At 42.9% G+C, this 24,996-nt stretch overlaps 1 protein-coding gene across 1 annotated transcript in view; it reads right to left on the bottom strand.

The window, feature by feature from the left end:
• MAPKAPK2 (MAPK activated protein kinase 2) overlaps window positions 1–24,996 on the bottom strand; it is an 89,066-nt gene that overhangs the window by 15,040 nt on the left and 49,030 nt on the right. The window contains exon 2 of the mRNA XM_035121459.2: window positions 1,095–1,234. Coding sequence (XP_034977350.1) covers window positions 1,095–1,234 — 140 coding nt within the window. The remainder of the gene's footprint in view (window positions 1–1,094; window positions 1,235–24,996) is intronic.

The following is a 24,996-nucleotide window of genomic DNA, read 5'->3' as shown; positions in this document are numbered from 1 at the left end:
TTGTTGTTTTGAATGCGGTTCCCACCCCCCCTTGAATTTGTAAGCCACTCTGGGCATCTCTCTGCAAAAAGCAGGGTGTACAGATGTTAAGCAAATAAATAAAATAAAAGCACCCACCCCATCCCTGGATTTAAGCAAGAGTAGCAATTGTGGATTTCTTTTTAAAAAGTAAATTACAACCCAAAGAAATAAATAATCTGGAGCGCTTTACCCAAGAGAAAAGTTTAGAAAGCAGGAAATGAGTTAAAAACAAAACAAAACACCCCACAACTTCTATAATCTCTCCCTGGTTCACACCCTGCCCACCCACCCACAACTCTGCCAGTTTCAGTACCAATTTACCCAAGTAGAAACACTTAACTTTTGTATAACAAATAATAAATTTTTATTTGTACGCAGCCCGCCCCGGCAGGAGCCAGGCTCAGGGCGGCTAACATCATAAAACTAACACCGTGCAGTATACAAAGAACATAAGAACATAAAAGCAGGCAATCAATTAATTAAAATGTGTGTTAAAATTAGTTCAGAGCAAATTAAAATCTGGACAGATGGCAGTTCACGGGTAAAATTGAGAGTGGTTAATATTCTCCAGGGCCAACTGTTACCACTGGTCTTATAAAAGACCTGTGAGCGGGCTAGGAGGCCTCTTTAATGCTTGTTCTTATACAGAAAGAAAAGAATCAGACTGAACCCCGGCCAAAGGCCTGGCGGAACAGCTCCGTCTTGCAGGCCCTGCAGAAAGATGTCAAATCCTGCAGGGCCCTGGTCTCTTGTGGGAGAGCGTTTCAACAGGCCGGGGCCATGGCTGAAAAGGCCCTGGCTCTGGTCGAAGCCAGTCTAATCTCCCTGGGGCCTGGGATCTTCAGGGTGTTATTATTTGCAGGCGGTCCCATAGGTATCAGCTAACTCTTTGCAAGGAAGATCCGCTAACTTTATGGGACTACCCATAAAGGTGGGTCATATCCACATTTAGGGAATGTAGTGAAAAAACAGCATTTCTGACTACAAAGCTCTGTGTGGTGTGTAGCTGTGAGCAGTGGTTAAGCATGGCAAACTGCACAGCTCGCTTTGTCCCATCAAACCACAACACTCACCATTCCATGACTATCAGGAGACATTTTCGACCCTGGTAAAGATTTTCATAGACGTCTATAATCTTCACGATATGAGCACACTGAGATGCCCTCCAGTGCAGCTCCACCTCCCTGCGAGCTTTCGGACAGTCTTGCAGCATCTGGAAAGGGAAAGAGAAAAGGGAAGTGTGAGCATTCTTTTCTCCCTTGCTTTGATTAGCATACTTGTCAATATCATCTTTGCCTAACAATTAACATCTTCCAAGCAATCATTACCCCAGTGTACAGTAGGATAAAGTTTGCATCATGAACCCCATGTGGGATTCAGATTTCACACAATCCCCCCCAAAGAACACAATCTCACAATCTCTCTCTCTCTCTCTCTCTCTCTCTCTCTCTCTCTCTCTCTCTCTCTCTCTCTCTCTCTCTCTCTCTCTCTCTCCTTTTTTCAACTAGTTTGCGTAACAGCTAGGCAAATCATAATTCCCATTTTACAGACTGGGAACTAAGTGACCTTCCATAGTCAACTCAGGAGTGGCTGAGGTGGTAAGTTCAAGGTGGGAGCTTGGGGTTTTCTTGGTGCACCCACAAAGTCCTGACTGGACTGTTACCTTGTCCCTATACCATCCTGGTAAGTGGCAGAGACACTGTTTTCTGTAGAAGGGCATAGCACCATTCCACTATGCCAAGCCACTCCTAGCTTAAGTGACAAACATGAAGTGCATTAACAGGACCCAATTCAATAATTTGCTGAACATTTTATCATATTAAGATTTCTTTTCCCCAGTTTCTTCCAAGAACTTTAGGATGTTACTGTATACTTTCTCTCTTATTTTTGCCCAAGAAACTCACAACAAAATGTAGACTGGGATGAAAGATGGACACGGCCATCTTGAGAACCTCACAAGCAGGGGCTTGAACCAGACATAAAACCACGAAGTCTGATGTAACATTCAGAAGAAGTTGCATTTGAATGCCTTACAAATCTTCTGAGCCAGCAAAACAAATAAAATATCAAGGTATGCACTACCATCTTGTGGTAAATACTGTAACTGCAACTCAGGCCACTTGGCTGGAGCAACCATTTGTGGATGTTAGCAAACCGTCTCCTAACTAAATCCGAGGCTACCCTTCCTGAATCGCAAAATGGTTTTTGACCTCCTAAGGGGAAGGTGGATATGATTTTTACTGTGCGACAGCGTCAAGAAAAAGGCAGGGAACAAAATCAACCCCTATATATGGTTGTTTATTGTCCTGACTAAGACCTTCAACGCTGTAAATGCCTTGTGGACTGTCCTTCTGAAAATTGGCTGCCCAAGTAAATTTGTGAACATCCTTTGGCTCCTCCACAATAATATGATAGCAACAATCACGGATAACGATTCACAGTGAGTTCATGAGTTAAACAGGGATATGTTACACCCCAACTCTATTCCAGTGGTACCTTGGTACTCGAGCGGCTTGGCTCCCAAACAAATTGGCTCCTGAATGCCACAAACCTGGAAATAAGTGTTCCAGTTTGCAAACGTTTTTCGGAAGCCAAACATCTGATGCTGTTTCCGCTTGAGTGCAAGAAGACCCTGCAGCCTACTGGAAGCCGCGCCTTGGTTTCCAAACAGTTTCGGGAGTCATACAGACTCCTGGAACAGATTATGTTCAAGAACCAAGGTACCACTGTTTTTTATCACCATGATCCTACACATTGTTGAAGGGAAACTCCCCATTGGGGTAGAAATCATATATCGAGCAGATGGAAAGCTCTTTAACCTCAGTAGGCTGAAAGCAAAAAGTAAGGTTACCGTAACTTCCGTCATAGAGCTTCAATATGCTGATGACAATGTAGCATGTGCACACTCAGAGGATGACCTCCAAACCATCCTAAATATCTTCGCAGAAGCTTACAGAAAGGGTGGCCTATCACTCAATATCCCAAAAACTAAGTGCTGCACCAACAAGCACAAAACAACCCCTCCGTGCCACAAATCCAACTCAATGGTATAACGTTGGAAAATGTCGATCACCTCTCCTACCTGGGCAGTTATCTTTCCACAGGGGCCAACATTGATGCTGAAATTGAGCATCGCCTGAGCTCTGTGAGAGCAGCTTTCTCGCAAGTGAAGCGCAGAGTGTTTAAGGACTGGGACATTCACATGGAAACCAAAATGCTTGTTTATGAAGCTATTCTACTACCAACCTTACTGCATGCTTGTGAAACATGGACCACTTATGAATGCCATCTCAAACTCCTCAAAAGATTCCACCAACAGTGTCTCTGTAAATTTTTACGCATCACTCGGGAAGACAGGCAAACTAATGCCAGTGTACTGGAAGAAGCAAAGATCACCAGTGTCAAAGCAGTGATTCTTAACCATCAACTTCGTTGGACTGTTCATGTTGTTTATATGCTTGATTGTCATCTTCCAAAGCACTACTCTATTCAGAACTTAAAAATGGAAAGTGTAATGCTAGTGGACAACAAAAAAGATTTAAAGATGCTCTCAAGGCAAATATTTAAAAATGCTGTATAAGCACAGAAAATTGGGAAACACTGGCCTGCGAGTGCACCAATTGGAGAAGAGCCTTTACCAAAGGTGTCATGGATTTTGAAGAAGCACGAAGCCAGGGCGAAAAGGAGGTACATTTGGCAAACCCTGATTGTGATCAACTCCCACCCGGAAACCTATGTCCCCACTGTGGAAGGATCCAGAATTAGCTTCCACAGTCACTTACGGACTCACTGTTAAGACCCTGTTCATGGAAGACAATCTTACTCAGCTACAAGTGATCACTGAAGAAGCAGCAGCAGCTGGGTCAGATACAGTATGCAAATTCCATCTGGGATACAATACTAGAAATTAATATGCTTAATTTAGTCCAGCAAATAGCAATTAAATATGCATTTAGAGAAACATTTAGCAATCAGAAACTCTTTAAGTATTTAATTAAAATAATTGGGGGGGGGAATTAAACCCATTAACAACCAAACAGATCAGGGCAAAACCATACCGCAATGGCAGAAAATAGCATGACCTGCTACTCCCACTGGGTACTTTAAGTTCTATCCGCATTAAGTTCCCAAAGCCTTTATTTGCCAGTCAAAATAGAGAATTAGGTAGTGCCAGGTGCTACTCAGTCCGTTTTTTGGTACTGAGCACTATTGATACCCATGTGTAGTGCTAGGCACACTGTCCATGATGCTGAATCCCCCAAGCCAGGTCTCTCGAATTCATTTAACCTAAGCTACAATTGATGCTGCAAGAATCTTAAAGATGCCTTTGTGAACGGACTATGCTGTACTGCATATATTAGATAGGTGGAAGCAAGCAAGCAGGAGAGGCTGCTGTGGTGGGGAGAAGCTATGAAACTGGCATCAGGACAGTTCCCCTGGGCTGGGCAAGGAGAAGGCAGCAGTGTTGTGGTTGGGCCAGTACAGATGCATCAGCGGAGACAATCTGGTGCTTCCGAGACAGTTTGGTACTTCTGCCAATGCATACATGTAGTCCCGGACTCAAACACACACACATCTCGTCGCACCCAGGCAGGTTCCAGCGATGACAGTGGTAGGAGGCCAACTCTGCAGCCCTGCTCCACCACACTAGCCGCTACTGGGAGCAGTTATGTTCATTCTTCAGTCTGCACTGTTCCTTTAAATCTAGACCTCAAATGACAACAGGCTTCCTCAACCTCGGCCTTCCAAATGTTTTGAGACTACAATTCCCATCACCCCTGACCACTGGTCCTGCTAGCTAGGGATCATGGGAGTTGTAGGCCAAAAACATCTGGAGGGCTGCAGTTTGGGGATGCCTGAATTACAAGGATTGGAGTGGCCACAGTCCTTTTGGCTTCTAGTTTAGAAATCTAGCAAGCTGAGCATGATTTGGCTACTTGGGGGTTGGGGGGGTTGAGAGAGACACTTTTAAGATCTCCCCCAACATTTCTCTCCTAATTCAAGCACCCCACCCACCCACCCAAGGACTGCACTAAAGCCAGAAAAAAGAGCTTAGGCCCTTCCAAGAAGAGGATTCAATCCTGCAAAGTTAAAACAAGCAAGAAAGTATTTTGTCATAGCAGTGCTCTCTACTGCAGATCAACAATTCACAACACACCATGATAAAATAACAGCCCATTGAAATCTATGGTATATCTAGCTAGCTAGCTATCATCTATATCAGGGGTCAGCAAGGTTTATCTTGCCTGGGTCAGATCGGTCCTGTGAAGATCCCTCCATGGGTCGGATTTTCGGTGTCTGCACAGACGTGTTTTTTTGCGTCTGAGCATGCGTAAACGCAATTTCCAGCGTCGCAGAAATGAGTCCCCACTCCGCGTTGCACCAGTTTAGCGCCACGCGCAAGCAGGCCGGTCAAACTACCTCCGCGGGCCGCTTCCGGCCCATGGGCCTTAGGTTGCTGACCCCTGATCTATATCTATCAACAGCAGCAACAAAAAGAGGAATGCACTGAAAAAACATGATTATGTGGCCTGTGGTGCCACCCAGTGGTTGAGATTATTCAAAATGTTTCACTCCTAGAATTGCAACATAACCAGACCTCCCCTCAGGCCAGTAAGTCCAGGGAGGACCAGGTAAAATCCGCCACATGGCCATGAGGTTACAGTGACCTTGGACCAGTCACTCTCTCTCAAGCCAACAGTTTGGTGCTGTGCTGCTGCTGCCTTCCCAACAGTCATTGTTGCTGCTTACTGTGCTTACTGTGAGGTAGCAGTGGAGACGGAGGTTATACACTGGCAGAGCCAATCCAGCGCTCTCACACATCCCTGACTGCACCACTGCCCGGCCCTAGTAAGTGGAAGCAGTATCCCTATTGCAAGGGTAGCAGTACAGCAGCACCTCCTTTCTTGCTCAGCCGCTGCCAGCTCTGACGATATTAATGATGATGATGATTCAGGGTGGATAAAAATCAATGGTTTAAATAAAACAAATTTGGATTTTTAAAATTTAAATCAGATTTTTAAAATACAGGTGAAATTCGGAAAATTAGAATATCGTCAAAAAGTGCATTTATCTCAGTAATGCAACTTAAAAGTTGAAACCAATATATGAGATAGGTGCATGACATGCAAAGCAAGATATGTCAAGCCTTTATTTGTTTTAATTGTAATTATTTGCCGTTAGGTGGGTCAAATATAAATGGAATGTAATTAATGAAATGTATTTTTGTTTATTTTGTATTATTGTAACTATATGTTTTATTACTGTGGAATTTCCAAAAGAAAGTATTTGTAAAAATTAAAATAAAAATAAAAAGTTGCATTACTGAAATAAATGCATTTTTTGACGATATTCTGATTTTCACCTGTAAAATGCTTTTGGAGGAAAAATCTTTTTAAAGATAGTTTTCTATTTAAGTTACATTATAGTCCAAAGGCTATTCATCAGGAAATAAGGATTTGTTTAAAGTTTTTTCATGTGTGCTAAAACTCAGTCTAGGGTTTGTTTGTTTTTTAAAAAATCATTTAACTACATCAGTTAACAAACATGGATACATATGCTATAATGTTATTGTTTTAGTTAAATAAATTGTTTAAATAGTTATTAAGGAAATGATTATTTTTTCCCCTTCCAATAAAGTACAGCAGAAAAGTTTTCCAAATATAAACAGTTAACTTATTAAACCTCACAATAATTTCATAATTATCTGACAATGTATTTCTAATAGTATAATCAAATCAGTAATTTTTGATATAACTGTAAAAACTACTCTGGAAATTTATTATTCCAAAAATGAAACCTTAATCTGGTTGTACATATTAAGATTACACCAGCAAGAATGAGTCTTTCTGTAAAAAAATGATTTAAATAAAGTCTTACTGCCTAGTGATTTAAATCGATTTGATTTAAATCAAATCCACCCTGTTACTATTATTAATAATAATTTCCACCTTTCCTCCCAAAGAAGCCCTGTGCAGAAACCAACAAAGCAAAACAACAACTTTTTTACAACAAACATTGAAAAAATATGTAAAGCAGATGAAATATCCTTACAAGTGTTAATAATATTTCAAGGTTGCTGAAAAGTTCTATCTAAACATCAATAAGAAGGAGCCTCACTGGAGACTGCAAGCTATTTATATATTTGTTTATTTAACAAATTTCATCTGGTTCTGTCAAGAACATTTTTTAAAAAATGATAGTCCTTTGGCAACTGCCCCATTATATTCATTGAGAAGACTTCTAACGCTTTGGGAAATGTTTCAGATCTCAACCAAAATGACATGTTTGTCAAAAGGTCTGAACTGAAGGGACCCCACTATCTGAACTGTTCTGAAGGGTTTTTCTTTCCTTTTCTTAGCACCACTCTAAGTATATATGTGAAGCTAAGGTTTTCTTTTTGCCCCAGCATGCATCACTTTACTCTAAGAACCCATTTGCTCTGTATACATTTAAAGCATCATCATATCACTTTAAACATTTATGGCTTCCCCCCCCCCAAAGTATCCTGTAGTTACAAACTGTAGTTTGTAAAGGGTATTGAGCAGGCATCCCCAAACTGCGGCCCTCCAGATGTTTTGGCCTACAACTCCCATGATCCCTAGCTAACAGAACCAGTGGTCGGGGAAGATGGGAATTGTAGTCCAAAACATCTGGAGGGCCGAAGTTTGGGGATGCCTGGTATTGAGAGTTGTTTGGCGATCCCTATGATGCTTCTTTAAATGTATAATTCAGATGGGACCTTAATAATTAAATTTGTAAATTCACCTGAAGAACACACAGCAGTAAACAACATAAAAATGCACAATAAAAAGAGGAATAAAAACAAAAACTAACCAATAACCCCATTCCTACAAACACATTTAAAAGGGCATAGAATGTTTTATTAGCCCAGGCTTCCTCAAACTCAGCCCTCCAGATGTTTTGAGACTACAATTCCCATCATCCTTGACCACTGGTCCTGCTAGCTAGGGATCATGGGAGTTGTAGGCCAAAAACATCTGGAGGGTCGAGTTTGAGGAAGCCTGAATTAGCCCAACACCTTGTTAAAGAGAAACATGTTCACCTAGCAACTAAATATATGCAATGAAGGCGCCAGGTGAGTCTCCCTGGGGAGTGCATTCCACAAATGGGGAGCCACTGCAGAAAAGGCCCGTTCTTGTGTTGCCACCTTCTGGACCTCTTGTGGAGGAGGCAGATGAAGAAGGGCCTCTGAGGATGATTGCAGAGTCTGGGTTGGTTCATATGGGAAGAGGCAGTCCCTGAGGCACTGTGGTCCTGAGCCATTTTGCACTGAACTGAAACTGCCATTATGTAGCGTATTCACCCAGTCTGTTTTATAAATTTTTTATAATCTATTCATAATCTAATCTATTTTATTTGAAAAGATTCAATTTGAAAAGACCATTTTGGAGCTCCTTTTTTCACCACTTGAAACAATCTGGTGTTGACAGAAAACTTGGCCACCCCATTGCTCACCCCAGCCCTAGAACCATTTCATACTCTGCCACAGAGTATTTGTCATTTTACTACAGGTAGGCTGCAGCAAAATACATTTCCCAACTTCTCCAGCAGGAGGAGCCCATTGCTTTAAACACCACCACTTTGTTTCTTTTTCAAACGAATTATTTCTCAGCCCAGCAACCCCTCCTCCTTACATCATTTGTGTGTAACAGTTTATTACCCTTGGGGAGCATAAACAAGGCAGTGTTAATTATACCTTGCATGTTTGCAAATACAGAGCATCAAGGTGTCTATATCTGAAGCTGTTGACGTTTGTCCAATGGAGCCCAGACTGGATGTCAAATGCTTTGCAATTGCACCCAGACTCTCAAGTATATTTTGCCTTTTAGTTTTTTTAATCGAAAACTTCAGAGGGACAGTTTTACACAGCCTGTCATAAGACAGGAAACCCCTCCCCACTTAAAGAGGAAAGGTCCCTTTCATGCATACATTTTTTAATTAAAATCCTTGACCTAATATCAACATTTCACATGTGATATTGTCAGAAATTACCAGCTAGCAACCAGAGTTTTCACTTCTGCATGGAAAACAGTGTTAAAATGGAGAGAGCTACAGTAATAGAACAGGGGTATACAACACACTTTCAATACATAAATCTCTCCGGTTAAATTGAAAAGACTCTGAAAAGCTGTTGCCAGTCGGAAGAGGCTAAACAAGGCTAGATGAACCAGTGGCTATATATGAGATTTCATATATAAATTATCCAGTATTCTCAGATTGTAGGGTTTGTTTGCTTGTTAGTTCGAAATACTGATGCATAATGAATTCCCCTACTGTTACTTTGTGAGCCCAAAACAGGAGTGCTACCCGCCAGCATCTCTTTGCTTATGATTTTACAAATCTGTAAAGGTGGATTTAATTAAATTCCAGGATTTCATTAATCATGTGTTTTGATACCCTAGTCAGAAATGCAATGGGGTAGTGCTGGCCTTAGATTCTCAAGATGCAAAATAATAAAGGCTGTACTTCAAAAGCAAAAACAGCTAGAATATTAGCTAAAATATTAGATACGTCAGCACAATGCTATAGCAGCATGGAGCAGAAACCAATACAGATGAAAGGGTAAATTTAAAAAAAAAGCTTGTTGCATCTGGTAAATGTTATTAGATGCAATGAAAATATTGCTCTCCCACCCCCAATTCCACGAACACATGTGGACAATTTTTATTTTTTATTTTATTTAGCAAGAATTACATGCCACATAATTTTAAAAGATTTCTAAGAGAGTGACACAGAATAGTATAAAATATTTGCTTATTTCCCTGGTGTGAGCCATTCTTAAGGAACTGCATCATCTCTGACACTAGGACTTGCATACTGCCGAAAGAGATTTTCTGTTCATGCCTTGGTTTTAGCCAGAAAAGGGATGTTGTTCACCTGGCAACAAATGCCGACCTATCATTGAGGTAGCAAACCTGTTGCTGGGCTGTACCACTTCAGACTGTATGCGGGGACTCACAAGGCTGAATGCTTCTCTATACCCCTCCATGTAGAAAACTGACATGTCAAGGAAGAAAAGTTGTGGCTTAAGCTACTTTTCAATAGGGATCTTTGACTCTCTTTTTGTGGGGAGGGGGAGTATGGAGAAGCATTACATTATGTGGTTTTTTTCAACTAAAGTCCGAAGTGGTAGAGTCCAGACACAGGTTTACTACCTGGATGAGAATTAGGCCAAAGTTGCAGCAACAGAAATAGAAGATTACTCACCCTACATTGTTTCTGGAGCACTTGAAAGAGACAGAGGGAGATGCACATATAAGGAAATGTCGCCTTATCTTCAGTTCTCTAAGCATTCGTTTATGGCTTTGAAGGGGGAAATTCACCATGCTCTACTGCACATACAAACATGCATAGGGTAGCAGTATGTAAATAGCACATAAATCACATCTGTCAATCATGGCAATCAAGTCGCTCACATCTTATAGGAATCAGTTCATAACAGCAGTCATAGTTTATGACACAAGTAGTCTCATGGTCCAATATGCCTGCCAATAGCATCATTTCATGTGTGACAGCTGACAAAGCCAAGGTAACTTTGAAATGCTCCTGTTACCACATATCAAGTTGTTCAAACTACAGTCATACCTCATGTTATAGACGCTTCAGGTTATATGTTTTCTGGTTGCGGACCACTGGAAACCCGGAAGTACCAGAACGGGTTCCTTCCGGGTTTCGCCAATCATGCATCGCGGATGCACAGAAGCGCCAAATCACGCCAGCGCAGACGCAGCGCTTCAGGGTGCGAATGCTGCGGGTTGCGGACACGCCTCTGTCACGGATTACATCCGCAACCCGAGGTTCCACTGTATATAGAAGGTTGCCAGGTGATGCCCAAAATAGTCCATGCCAACATAAAAAGCAACTCATCACATGGCAATAGCCACCACACAATTAAATGTAAAGACTTTACATTGGTTTTACTCAAGGGCTATTCTGACGAGAATAAGCCAGGTCTCCACTCCCATTCCCCAGACAGGCCACTATATGGATCATTCCCTCCATATAGTCCTCTTACCCTTTAGGACAGCTGGGTTCCAGATAGAGGCGGATTTCGGGGAGCGCGACTGGTTCACCTGCATGGGGTGCTGAGCCGAGAGAGCACTGCAGGGGGCGCTGCAACAATGATGGACAACGGAAGGCAAGAGGCAGGGGGCAAGCTGAAATTTGGCGTTGCACAGGGCATTACTGAAATATTAAAGCCCAAAGTCCGCCACTGGTTCCAGGTGAGACTATGCTCTTGAGGGGAAAGTGGATTTAGCCAAGGGACCACCAGGAGAAAGGGAATGGATATGAAAAAAGTTTGCTCCCCAACAGACAGCAAGCAACTGTTATAGCAAGCTTTTCCTTGGCTTAGGGAGATTTGGGCCTAGTTCAGCTGTCACTTCCAAGCTTGCAACTGTGCCATGGATCGGTCTATTTCACACTTTTAGTTATTTATGCATAACATCCTGCAAACCACCTCAAAGCGATTTCACAATAAAAACATCAATAAAAACAACTACAGAATTCCATATTTAAAACAATTATAACAATGTTTTCTAAAATGGGGGGGGGGGATCAAATGTAAAAACAATTTCAAATCCAATACAGATATATATACCGGGATAGTCTCTTCACCATTTCTGGATTTCCTCTAACCATAATTTTTGGCAGATTTTGTGAGTTCTATGTTCATTAGTTCCTAAAAGCCACTACTACCACACTTTCTATACCATTATTTCCCATCAAAGACTCCCGAGTAATTCCCCCCTCAAAAATGTAGGTCCCCCAACATTCCCCTCTGCATATGCCTACCTGCCCAAAGAACGACCGGAAGCAAACCCTAAAAACCATTTTAATGCTTGTGTCACCACACTTCAGCCAGCATTTTCCCAAAAAGAAAAGGCTTTTTTTAAAAAAATTGTTTGTGCACATGAAAATAGATTTTTCATCCCCCTCCCCCGTCCTGGCACATGAGGCTTGTACAAGTTACTGTATAAACATTCACAGTGTTAAGTTCATAAGGAAAGATGGCTGAGGGGCGGGGGCAGGGAGAATGAAAACAGGGCAATTGCATTCTCTTGTGGACCAAAGGACACTGCCGCTTTTTTTTGGCGCTACTGTTAAAACCCCAAAGGTTTTGTTTAAAATCCCTGCCTGAAGGCAGATAAAGAGGCTTCCCTGGAATCCAAACTGCAACCAGCAATGCCAGACCAACAAGTCTATGACAGCTTGTGGAAAGAATGCAGCACATGGCCAGCCGAGTATGCATGAGACCCAGCCACCAGGCGTACAATCTGCAGAGGGTCAAGAGAGGAAGAAAGGAGGGTGTCGGTTGAGGCAAAGCATTGGCACCACACTGAGACTTCAAGATACAGTACTTCATGGGCAAACAAGGCAGAGAGGTCTCTGCTACAAATTAAAAAGGGAGAATGAATGAAAGAGTTCCTCTGGATCAAAAGGTTATCAAGACAATCAGTGAATGCATGCTCAAATAGCCTTTAATAATCCCTCATTCAGATACAGTAGTGTGATGCTACATTCCAGGAGCTATCCCTCCAACTCGAAAAGGGGGGGAGGGCAGAGCTAGTGGGCTCATACCCATCCTCCTTCGCTGACCTGGTTCACATGTAACACTAAGCCAAACCGTGGCTTACTCTTAATGTGCAGGCTCCCGGAAAGAAGATAGCAGTAGCTCTGGTTCTCCTCCTATCCTGCTGCTGTGAGCTGAAGCCAGTTTTGTTAATCTTAGTGCTACGGCCACACCCAGGCTTGCAGTTTATCTTGGTCCAAGACGTACCATAAGCCAGGGGTCAGCAACCTTTTCCAGCCATGGGCCGGTCCACTGTCCCTCAGACCATGTGGTGGGCCGGAGTATATTTTGGAGAGAGAAAAATGAATGAATTCTTCTGCCCCACAAATAACCCAGAGATGCATTTTAACTAAAAGCACACATTCTACTCATGTAAAAACACACTGATTCCCGGAAGTCCTTAGGTTGCCTACCCCTGCCCTAAGCTGTAGCTCAGGGGTCAGCAAACTTTTTCAGCAGGGGGCCGGTCCACTGTCCCTCAGACCATGTGGTAGGCCGGAGTATATTTTGGAGAGAGAAAAATGAACGAATTCCTCTGCCCCACAAATAACCCAGAGATGCATTTTAACTAAAAGCACACATTCTACTCATATAAAAACAACACTGATTCCTGGACCATCCACGGGCCAGATTGAGAAGGCGATTGGGCTGGATCTGGACCCCGGGCATAGTTTGCCTACCCATGCTGTGGCTTGTTGCTTGTGGTTTGTCTGAGGGAGAGAATTGGTCCATTGTGTGAGAGATGGGAACATGCATATAGGACTGGTGGTTAATCTTTATAAACCTGACATTATATTTGTTTTCCCACCAGTGGTGACAACAACTGTCCGACATGAGTGCAACAGTGAAGCAGATTGTAGCTTCTCGTGGACTTAATTTCTTAAGACAGAAAATCACAGGAAAGCACTATGACAGCTGCACCAAAGACTCTTGTTCAAACCTTCAGGCCTCTTCAGCAACACTGACTTCACTCATTGGGAAAATACAGCAGCACGACAGTTACCTGTTTAATTGGGAGTCAAAGGCTTCTATAAGCTGTCATTGCACAGCGTCTGTGGAGAGGGAACCTGGATGAGCAGAACCAAAAATGATTTTGCTCAAGGAAATACATCTATGGGGAAGGGGGTTATCATGGGGTGTGTTTTTATGGGTGGTCCCATTTTATCTAACTCTACAATTCTAGGACCTTTGCGTCATATGTTATATGAAAGAACCTCAATAAAGCACATTTGCTCTCATGCAACCCCTGTAAATAAGATAAACTTGGTGTTCCCTCAAAGCAGTTCAAAATGTTAACACTATAAACAGAAAAGGAAACAAAAAAGTCCTAAGAGGCTGGAGGAAGTCATTTCATAGTCCTGTAACAGCCTGTGAAACGGGGAGATCCCCACCTGAAAAGTATGACCTTCAAAGTGGAAGCCCAGGCTGTCAAAATAGTTCCCTGGCTATTAATAGTGTACAAGCCAGAGTCATAACAGTCATTTGAGGGGGTAAAGAGCGAGTGGGAGCCCTAGCCCTTGTTATAAAGGAAAAAGTTTACTCAAAGGGGAAGTTTTTCAACCATATTCATAGCATTTCCCCCAAACCAAATAGTAGAGCAGCCAGGCACTCCAGTCTGCCAAACCCGGTGAAGCTCTTTCCAGCATGCTATCACTGGATAACTCTATTAATCCTAGGTTCCTTGTACTGCTAAAACATGGGGGGAATACTTTATATTGTCAGGGGCTGAACAGAATAATACAGTGACAGGTTGGAGGCTATTAACACTTAAACCAGGGGTAGGCAACCTAAGGCCCGGGGGCCGGATGCGGCCCAATCGCCTTCTCAATCCGGCCCGCAGACGGTCTGGGAATCAGCGTGTTTTTACATGAGTAGAATGTGTGCTTTTATTTAAAATGCATCTCTGGGTTATTTGTGGGGCATAGGAAATCGTTCATTTTTTCCCTTCAAAATATTGTCTGGCCCACCACATGGTCTGAGGGATGGTGAACCGGCCCCCTGCTGAAAATAGTTGCTGACCCCTGACTTAAATAGTATAACACTTGAACCAACTTGCTGCAACCAACCAAACAGGATTGCCAGCTCTTCTGAAGCTTTGTCAGGCTTAAATTCTAAAATGGAACAAGATGGGAACTGAACAAGTTCTCCCAAAGTGTCCCTTTCAGAAAGGGAACTTGCTAGATGTCATTTATTCAAATGCTCACACATGCTTTCCATTGTTCTATTTCAAGGGTAAGACAGTTCCATAAAGAAAAATGTTGCTTCTTAAGAGCAAAAAAGCTCTGTGACATTTTCTACCAGGCCTAGATCAAGGCCTAGATCATTCCAGGCCTAGATCAAGGAGGGTAAGAGGGAGTACATGCCCCCAGTGGCAGGTAGGGGGATGGCAAAGCAGCAACCTGCATGAGAGAGAGGGGAGAGATGTGCTGGGGCCACAGCACACATTTGGGTGGAATCTACACCATAGCTGCGATCCGGGATCGGCAGCGCGCGCATGACCGGAAGTTGCGTGACGCAACTTCCGGTGGCGCTTCGCCCTTCTATGGGCACCAGAAAATGGCGGCGCCAGCGCCGGAAGTCACTTCCGCGCATGACCGGAAACGCGTAAAAGCGACTTCCGGCGCCAGCGCCGCCATTTTCTAATGCCCATAGAAGGGCAAAGCGCCACCGGAAGTCGCGTCACGCAACTTCCAGTCATGTGCGGAAGCGACTTCCGGCGCCGGCGCCGCCATTTTCTGGTGCCCATAGAAGGGCAAAGCGGCACCAGAAAAATGGCCGCCAGGCAGAAGCCAATTTAAGGGACAATACCGGGATTTTTAACCAAACGGGAGACCGCCGGGAAACGGTAAGAAAAAAGGGGTTTTCCCGGTGGATACGGGATACTTGGCAGCTATGATCTACACACACATTTTAAAAAAACGCTTTGAAAATACTTTTTTAAAAAAATGAAAATGTTTTGGAAAGTACATAGAATTTTGCATAGCTCACTTCTAGTGTCACATTTGTATATTGCACTTTACACACATTTAAAACGTGTTTGGGGTTTGTTTGTTTTTTGTTGCAGCTGTGTAGCTGAGTCCTTGGTGCCTCCTTACATTCCAGAGACCAGGAATGTAAGGAGTCACCAAGTGTGTGCTTGCAAGCCTGCAGTGCATCTTTCTTTTCTTTCTCCCTTACTGTGCCATTGTCAGGGGGTGGGTGCTGACTCCTCCTTTATGTTCATGCTGAACCTTTGTTTACCCCCTGCTGCCATGACTCTCAGCAGCAGCAGGGGAGTGTAGTGCGGGAGGCAATGCAGACCTAAGGGTAAAATTTATACATTGGTCACTGGTCTATTTTTCTCCATTAAAAATTTGCAAAGCACGGCAGTGGCGAGCAGGGCAGCCCAAATTTTGGTCCTTAACTCTCAGGTGACTGGTATGGTGTGTTTCATACTTCCCTTCTGAAGGGAAAGACAGAAAACAGGCATTTGCCCAGTCAAATCCAGAAACAACAGATAGCTCACTTGTTGGGGGAGAAGAGATGCTGGTTTTTCTTAGTCTGCAGAGATACCTTTACTCGGGTATTACCGGTAGGAGAAAAAATAATGCTAAGGAAACAGAGTGGACTTGCACTGCAAACAGTTCCACTACAGTCAGATTCAGCAGAGAGATGGTTTTGACAATGCTGTCATAGACAATTAATAAGCAGTTAGGCTCAAAGAAAAAGACTTCAGGGAACCTGTTTTCAAAATGCTGCATCAGGTAGACTAACCGCTGCTAATCTCTCCCTCGGGAGCTGCCAGCATTAGGGCCTTTAATTCAGTACTGCAGGCCATTAATTAAATATGCTACAGGTCACTATGCCTAAAAGCCACTCTATGAAATCACTTAAGAGCTTAAACTACAGGACAAAAATGTGGTTTGGTGGTCACAAAAGAATCTGAAAGCCTAAAGAAATTATTCCTACCCTCTTTATTTAGATTTCTTTCCCATCCGAACTAAAGGGTTCAAGGCCCCAACTTAATACTCTTACTCAAGACTATGCCAGCTTGATGCCTGCCATACATTTTGGTCAAAATTCCCATCAACCCCAGCCAACAGTTGGGCAACCTTACACAAGTCACCCAAGGACCAGTTTATTTTCACAGGTTTTGTTCTCTCCCCCAATCTTTCTGATTGGGCATATAGTCACATAGGCAAGTCATGTACACAAGTGGACTAGGTGGTCGAGGATATGAATGAATGAATCTATTATTTCGGTCACAGACCAGTTCCAACTCACATACAAAATCAGGGAAGTCATGAAACACAATAGGGATACATTTAAATTGGCAGTTCGGTATAACTGGGACAGTACAGATATAGCAGCAGTTAAAATATATAAATTATATCTTACTCACTAAAATGTCATTTAAAACCTTTATCATGATGATATCACAGCTTGTTCCCTAAGTTTTATGGCAATCGCACAGAATTTGGCCACCTTTAAAGTGATCTCTGTATCTTTGGGTCAAGGACATGGCCAACAACCATTCACATTGTCACAGTGCTGTCAAACATAGTGCTGTCAGGCAGGTGTGCAACAATTTGGTTTAAATATTATTGGCTCATGAAGTTCAGGTGTCACCTCTCAAATCATCTTTTGCCAGCTACTCTAGTAAAGCCTTTATGTATTCTGGGAAGCTTTTGCCCTGCTGGGCACATGATCATTTTATCTAAAGTTTGTACTTATCCGTTGTATGTTATATTATGATATTGTGGTTATAATTGCTTTAAGCCTCCCTGAATGTTACATATGCAGGTTAGAATGAGTAAGAGCTGAGGAACCTTTATCAACTCAAGGGCCACATTCTCTCCTGGCTAACTTTCCAGGGGCCACATAGCAATGGTTGACAGGGCCAGAGGTAACAGTTAGGCACAGCAACATCCATGGTTCTTGACCGTTGTTCAGTAGACTATATTCCAGCCACACAATTTTAGAGGTTTCTTTCTGTACATACATGCCCCACACAACCATTCCTTCTTCCAAGAAAGAGGCATTGTCAGTACATCTGTTGTTGTTGTTGTTTAGTTGTTTAGTCATGTCCGACCCTTCGTGACCCCATGGACCAGAGCACGCCAGGCACTCCTGTCTTCCACTGCCTCCCGCAGTTTGGTCCAACTCATGTTGGCAGCTTCAAGAACAATGTCCAACCATCTCGTCCTCTGTCGTCCCCTTCTCCTTGTGCCCTCCATATTTCCCAACATCAGGGTCTTTTCCAGGGAGTCTTCTCTTCTCATGAGGTGGCCAAAGTATTGGAGCCTCAGCTTCACGATCTGTCCTTCCAGTGAGCACTCAGGGCTGATTTCCTTAAGAATGGATAGGTTTGATCTTCTTGCAGTCCATGGGACTCTCAAGAGTCTCCTCCAGCACCATAATTCAAAAGCACCAATTCTTCAGCGATCAACCTTCTTTATGGTCCAGCTCTCACATACATCATACATACATCTACTTATGTACAATAAATATATGTAGTGTGAAATGTCTCTTCATAGCCATATTTATTTTCCCTGGTGATCTAAAGCACTACGTTTCCTTTCATCAGTACGGCATTTGTGTGGGCCTACATGTCAAGAGCTTAATTAATACCACTAGTTCTTTTCAAAAGGGGGTGGAGAGAGAACAAAGGAACTACCCAGGGCAGGCAAACAAATCAACATTTCCCAGCTAGAAAAATCAAAAGGCAGGAAATAATCTAATTACCTTCCTCCATAAAGAGGATAAAATAAGAACATATATCTGTTTTCAAGAGGTTTCTCAGAATTAGCACAGGGGTTCTTTTGAATTAGCACAGTGAGTAACTAATGACACTGCCTCCACAGGTGGAGCAAGACGTCTTTATGGAAGGATGCTCAAACATCAACACCTCTTCCAAACCTGTCCGGAGAGCATGTTTTTTTTTTTTAATGTTTATTATGGCAAACAGCCAGCATATCAAACCAGAAATTCTGCATAATTCTCTACATAAACAATAAAAATGACTGATATGGGGTTTTAACAGTCAATATACTAATTAAATATACAATACTTAAAATACAGGTCCAGCGGAATAAAACACCATAAAAGAATAAGAGATTTAACTAAGAGCTGTAGCAGCAATATCATCATCAGAGGGCAGGACAAATTGTTATAATATGTTATTCAATAAAAGAGAGTTTTAGAGGCTGTACATGCAGCAGAGCTTCAGCCTCAGCCCCCCCCCCTTTGCAGAAAACAAGTTCCCACAACTAGTTCTTAAAAGTCTGCAATTGAGATAAAACAAATACTCTCCTCCAATTTCCTGCCTCGCCAGGGGAATGAGGAACAATCCAGCCCAAAAAGGAGGGGACCAGATATAAATCATCAATAGTAACCTTGTGACAATGTTTGCTGTTCTTGAGGAGTAAACATCAGGATCTGGGAAATTGAAATGTGTATTTAAAACAAAAAAACAAACAAACAAACAAGTTTGGATTGTAGACCTGTGTGTGTGTTTTGCTTATATTGAAACTCAATAAAAATTATATACTAAACAATAAAAACAGCAGGATCTTAAATTCTGAGGCACATTAATGCCATTATCCTTCAGTCAATGCTTTTATTGTGGTAGTGGATGGTGGCCCAGCTGGAAACCCTTGGAAGTGAAAGAAACAGCTCCCATTTTGATACTAATTGGCTTTGAAGCACAGAAAATTAGCTTTCTCCCTAATGACAAACACAAGAGCATTTTGTAAGAAAAGTAAAAGGTGAACTGTTACGAACAAGCCAGAACCAGAAGAGTGTGTGGTCTAATTATAAGGCAATTTTGTAACCACAATGTGGCCAAGATTTGCTAGATGGACATTTGGAAAGTCACTTTGGAAAATTACTACACTACAAATGTATATTGGTTTTATATTGAGATAACTGCTATGGTTTCCCTTAAAAAAATATCATGGAAATAGTAGTTTGTGAAAGTGCTGATAGAGCCAAACTCCCACTAACAGAGCTACATCTCTCAGAGTTTCTTTAGGAAAATAACTATTGTTGTCGTTTAGTCGTGTCCGACTCTTTGTGACCCCATGGACCATAGCACGCCAGGCACTCCTGTCTTGCGCTGCCTCCCGCAGTTTGGTCAAACTCATGTTCGTAGCTTCGAGAACACTGTCCAACCATCTCGTCCTCTGCCGTCCCCTTCTCCTAGTGCCCTCAATCTTTCCCAACATCAGGGTCTTTTCCAAGGATTCTTCTCTTCTCATGAGGTGGCCAAAGTATTGGAGCCTCAGCTTCACGATCTGTCCTTCCAGGGAGCACTCAGGGCTGATTTCCTTCAGAATGGATAGGTTTGATCTTCTTGCAGTCCATGGGACTCTCAAGAGTCTCCTCCAGCACCATAACTATTAAACTAGCTTAAATATGCACCAGACTTATGTCCCTCTCCCCTCTCATGTTTTAGCTGCCTATTCGTAAAAGCGTTGCATTAAGGAAATGGCATGCAGAACTGGCTCTTCATTACTTAGGTATTACAGAAACTGAGGCATTTTGTGTCCAGTCTCTCTGTCACACAATCTGTTTTCGTCAACACTTGTGGATTCTATCACAGCACTAGCACACTCATTATCTCAAAGGCCTCCGGATGCTAGCAAGTTTCCTGCCATTCTTGTTCCTATTCTTAGATGCAATCCTAATGCCTCTGCCACAGGTCAGCCATTCTCTGCTACTCCTATCCTCAACCTCATTGAACTTTGAACATATCAGGTTACAAATTAGCAAAAGTCAAATGGGGATTTTTCAGGAGGCTTCCTACAGAAAAAACCTCAGACCACATCCTTGACAACAAATGCGCAGAGGCAGGCAGCCTTCAACTGATTCACCATGTTTCCTGCTCCAAACAACTCCTTCCCAAGCCTTCACAAAACTTCCCACTCGACCGGAGGTCAGGGGTGGAGAGCACAGAGGCCACTGTGCGCTGGGGTCATGCACAGTGTATGTGGCCCTTTTGACCAACTTATGTCTACAGTCCCTGTTAGGGCAGCACTCCTGAACAGGGCTAGTCACTCTGCTAATTCCTCTTAAGTTTCATGGGAGACATAAAAGATAAAAAACATTTCTGCCTATGCCAAAAGCTATGAGGCTTACTGGCTTCACAGGCCCTTTCTGAAGTACAGTGGTACCTTGGGTTACGAACTTAATTTGTTCCAGAGGTCTGTTCTTAACCCAAAACTGTTCTTAACCTGAGGCATGCTTTCACTAATGGGGCCTCCCACTGTCGCCGCCACTTGATTTTCGTTTTCATCCTGGGGCAAATTTCTCAACCCAAGGTACTTCTTCCAGGTTAGCAGAGTTTGTAACCCGACGTGTTTGTAACCTGAGGTACCACTGTACAGAAAAGTGTAGTCCAGTGACAGTTGCTCTTTGTCACTTTGGACCAATCTTTTCTCACCCTCAGTCTTGTGTCTCTAAAGCATGGACACCCTTCTTGTTTTGGATGCTAACACAATAAGCTCCAATAGCAATAATGAGGGACCCAGGTGGCGCTGTGGGTTAAACCACAGAGTCTAGGGCTTGCTGAACAGAAGGTCGGCGGTTTTAATCCCTGCAAAGGGGTGAGCTCCCGTTGCTCGGTCCCAGCTCCTGCCCAACTAGCAGTTCGAACGCACACCTAAAGTGCAAGTAGATAAATAGGGCGGGAAGGTAAACGGCGTTTCCGTGCGCTGCTCTGATTCGCCAGAAGCAGCTTTGTCATGCTGGCCACATGACCCGGAAGCTGTCTGCAGACAATCGCCAGCTCCCTCGGGCTATAGAGCGAGATGAGCGCCGCAACGCCAGAGTCGGACACGACTGGGCCTGATGGTCAGGGGCCCCTTTACCTTTACCTAGCAATTAATGAAGCTGAAAATAAGACGCTGAACAAATAAAGTACCTGGGCCATGCAACGTGGTTGTATTACTTCTGGTTCCTTCTGAGCTCTCAAGGCTCGTTGCATCTTTCTATGTATACTATGGGGATCCATATAGTTTCATACATGATCTAATAACATAAGAATGTTGGTTTGCCTGCTTGAGGTTTATAGGCCATCTTTAAGAGTGAACTCTCCCAAGGCAGTTTAGATGATGGTAACATGCTAACAGCCTAGCCCACTAATGATCAACATCTTCCATAAGATACGTTGTATCTTATACATACAGGTCCTTCTCTATCAACATTCACTAAATTCATTAATCCAAACATGAGGAATTAGTATGCAAACCATACTATACACACAGCAGATTCAGATATCTGAACAGAGAGCATTTTTTACTTCCATGTTTGCCTTTTGCTGGTTGGTTGAAGAATGGGGGGAATGGGGGAGGGGGGCAATTGGGACAAATCAGAAAGCAGTTTTCGTGGGTTTCCCAAAGGGTTTTTTGTTTGGTTTCTGGTGTGTGTCAAAATTCCATGCTCAGGGATGCAATTAGAAATTTTCCCATAATATTCCCTGGAAATCGTGGGCTCGTTGTGTGAACACTCGCCTAACCAACGATTTCCAGGGAATGCATTGTGTTTGGTGAGTGAAACCTATGTATATATGTTTGGAATTTCCAGAGTGCTTCACACACATTCTTTCAGCAAAACCATACAACAAACCAGTCATGTCAGTCAGCATTTTAATCCCTATGTTGTAGATTGGGAGGAGGGGGTCCAGTAATTTATTTTAAACTACAGTTTACTGTGATATGGAAACTGGGCCACTCTTTCTGGCTACACTATATCAGCTCTCATAACATCTCACATTTGGTACTAGAAATGAGGCACTCTAGGTGTGTGCATACACAAATGATCCAGCATCAAAGTGGAATGTAAAGAAAAGCACTGAATGTCATAAATAACCTCCTGAGCTAAGGGTAGAGAGGCAGGACAGGGAAGAAAAATGGAAAATATGAAGATAGATGGTTTATACTAAAATACAAGGAAGCAGCTGTTCAAGGTTCAGCATTTTCCATTGGGGAAGGGTCATAGCTCAGTGGTAAAGCAACTGCTTTGCATGCAGAAGGTCACAGGTTCAGTTCCTGGTATCTCCAAGAACAGTTGGGAAAGACCCCTCCCTGCCTAAAACCTTGGAGAACAGCTGCCGGTCAGTGTAGACAATACTGAGCAAGCTGGAGCAGCAGGCCTTCTTCCTGTCTTCCAACATGTGATGGCCAAGGCCACCACTTTGCCCTTGTCCAAGTGGAACATCTGCACAGGCAGCTTGAGCACATTCTGGCTTCCTGTTTCTCTGGTTGCTGTGACTTCATCAGGTGCCGTACGTCGGTGCAACAGCTGTTTACAGGGCTTTGTGCTATTGTTTGCTTTTCTCCCGTTAAAAAAAGGTTATGATTTAACCATTGCTGATGGAAAGAACACCTCACAGCTCAGGAAGAAGAACTCAGCACTCAGACCATTTCTCATTCAAAATGTGCTCCTAGACAGAAATAGGTATTTGAGGGAGGAATCATGTACACTGTTCACTTCTGAAGGATGGTGCATGTTTTTATTTGCTCATATTATAGAATCGGGGAATCACTATGTACAATTTGACTTTCATGTGGTAAGTGGCCCTCAGATTACTGGAAACACTGTCACAGTCTGACAGCTTCACTTTGATTCTAGAAATGGCTGAGAATACTTGAGTGCCCTGTATAAGTGCTAGGTATTTTTATTAGTAAATGCAATATACGCTCTTAAGGTAGCACGTAGACTAGCTGTATGGGAGGTTGCCTTGATATATCCCCATCTGTAATGTCATGTGAGTAGTGGATGGCTCCAGGGACATATACGGTGCTAGCCTCTGGAAGAGCATCCAAAGGAAGCTCTCCAAGAAATTAGAAGAATCCAACCTGCACCAGATTTTCCTCATGTGTTCACAGATGTTTGGGTGTTCACTACAGCAAACCTCTGATTGGAGGATACAGGTTTTGTAAACATGCAGTGGACAGAAATGCAACAAGGAGTTGTGCAGCCCATTGTGGCTTCCTAGGAGAGCGAGAGCGAGAAAGAGAGCGAGAAAGGTAGGTAGGTGTGTCCACCATGGACACTCTGCAATGGTCACCATCATAAAGACTGAGCTGCATTAAATAAAAACAATTGCTGGGTAAGTGTGAACCAGCTTGCAAAAGTCTGCAGTTAAAGGACTCTCCAGAATCTCTGTGTAAGATTGGATTGGGGGGTGAGACACTGGGGTTCGTTTTTGCATAAAATCCTATGCAGAAACAGTTGCTGACCTAACCTTGGTCTCACCACAACCAAACTGAGAGTTTGCAACACTTCACCAAGTTTAATTCCACCCTCTACTAGCATGTTACCATAAATGGTGGTGACATTTCACAAAGAGGTGAAGGGTAGCTGAGATAATGGGGTTGCCTGGAAGTACAGGGCTTTAAGAGGAAGCAGCCTCATATGGCCACACTTGTGCAATGGGTTGGTAACATTAAGACTGGACTTCTTGGTGCATCCAATAACAGGCAGACAAAGGGCTTTCAGGGGGGGGTAGCTGTGCTCACATCTGCAAGATAGATAGATATCATCTTGAGCAACACAAACAAAAATCAGACTTCAACATCTTTTTCAACACCACAAAATCAACTTCAACACAAGTATATGATGAATTTAGCTGATGTCACCATCAGGCTTGATAAGATTGGTGGGGGTGGGGGAGAGGGGAGAGATCTATCAGGAAGGGCTTAGCAGCATAAAAAGCATCCCTGGGAATTTCCTTTTAAAAGATTATATGTTCAGAAGGTGGCAGGCTGATGTGGGCATAGGTAAAAAGCACCAGAAATATTCAGCAGCACAGATGGGCAGGCAATAAGTACAGTGGTACCTCAGGTTACAAACACCTTGGGTTACAAACACTTCAGGTTACAGACTCCACTAACCCGGAAGTAGTAGGGGAAAGTGGGGCACATTGAGCCATTTTTTACTTTAAGCTCTACACACCTCAAAATAATGCACATAAAAGAAAACTTTTGACTTAACATTTATTAGGTACTATTCTAAACAAAATCAAAGGGTTAATGTTTCACATTTGATGGAATAAAATGACAAAAAATCACATTTAATTTTTCCAAAATAATGGATCAATGTGCCCCAGTAGTGGGGCACATTGATCCTTCATTTGGGGCACATTGAGCCATTCCAATTTAAGAGCAAAGAAGGCATTTTTACTACACAGAATAAACTTCCAAAAGAGTTTCAAAAATATCTCAAAGTTCTTAAGAGTCAGCATCACTTCAACTTGTACTCATTAAGTAAACATGGGAATTTTACCATCTTAGAAGCACGAGCAGTTCCTCCGAAGCAGAGTGGTTTAGGCAATAATTTTACAATATCCTCAAAAGGAATCAAAGCTTCTGGTTCCGAAGAGGGAGTGAACTTCGGCC

Source organism: Zootoca vivipara, chromosome 7, assembly GCF_963506605.1.
Source record: "Zootoca vivipara chromosome 7, rZooViv1.1, whole genome shotgun sequence".
In the NCBI taxonomy this organism is placed as follows: Eukaryota; Metazoa; Chordata; class Lepidosauria; order Squamata; family Lacertidae; genus Zootoca; species Zootoca vivipara.
The sequence above is the reverse complement of the archived record's forward strand: the minus strand, read 5'-3'. Positions and strand labels throughout refer to the sequence as shown.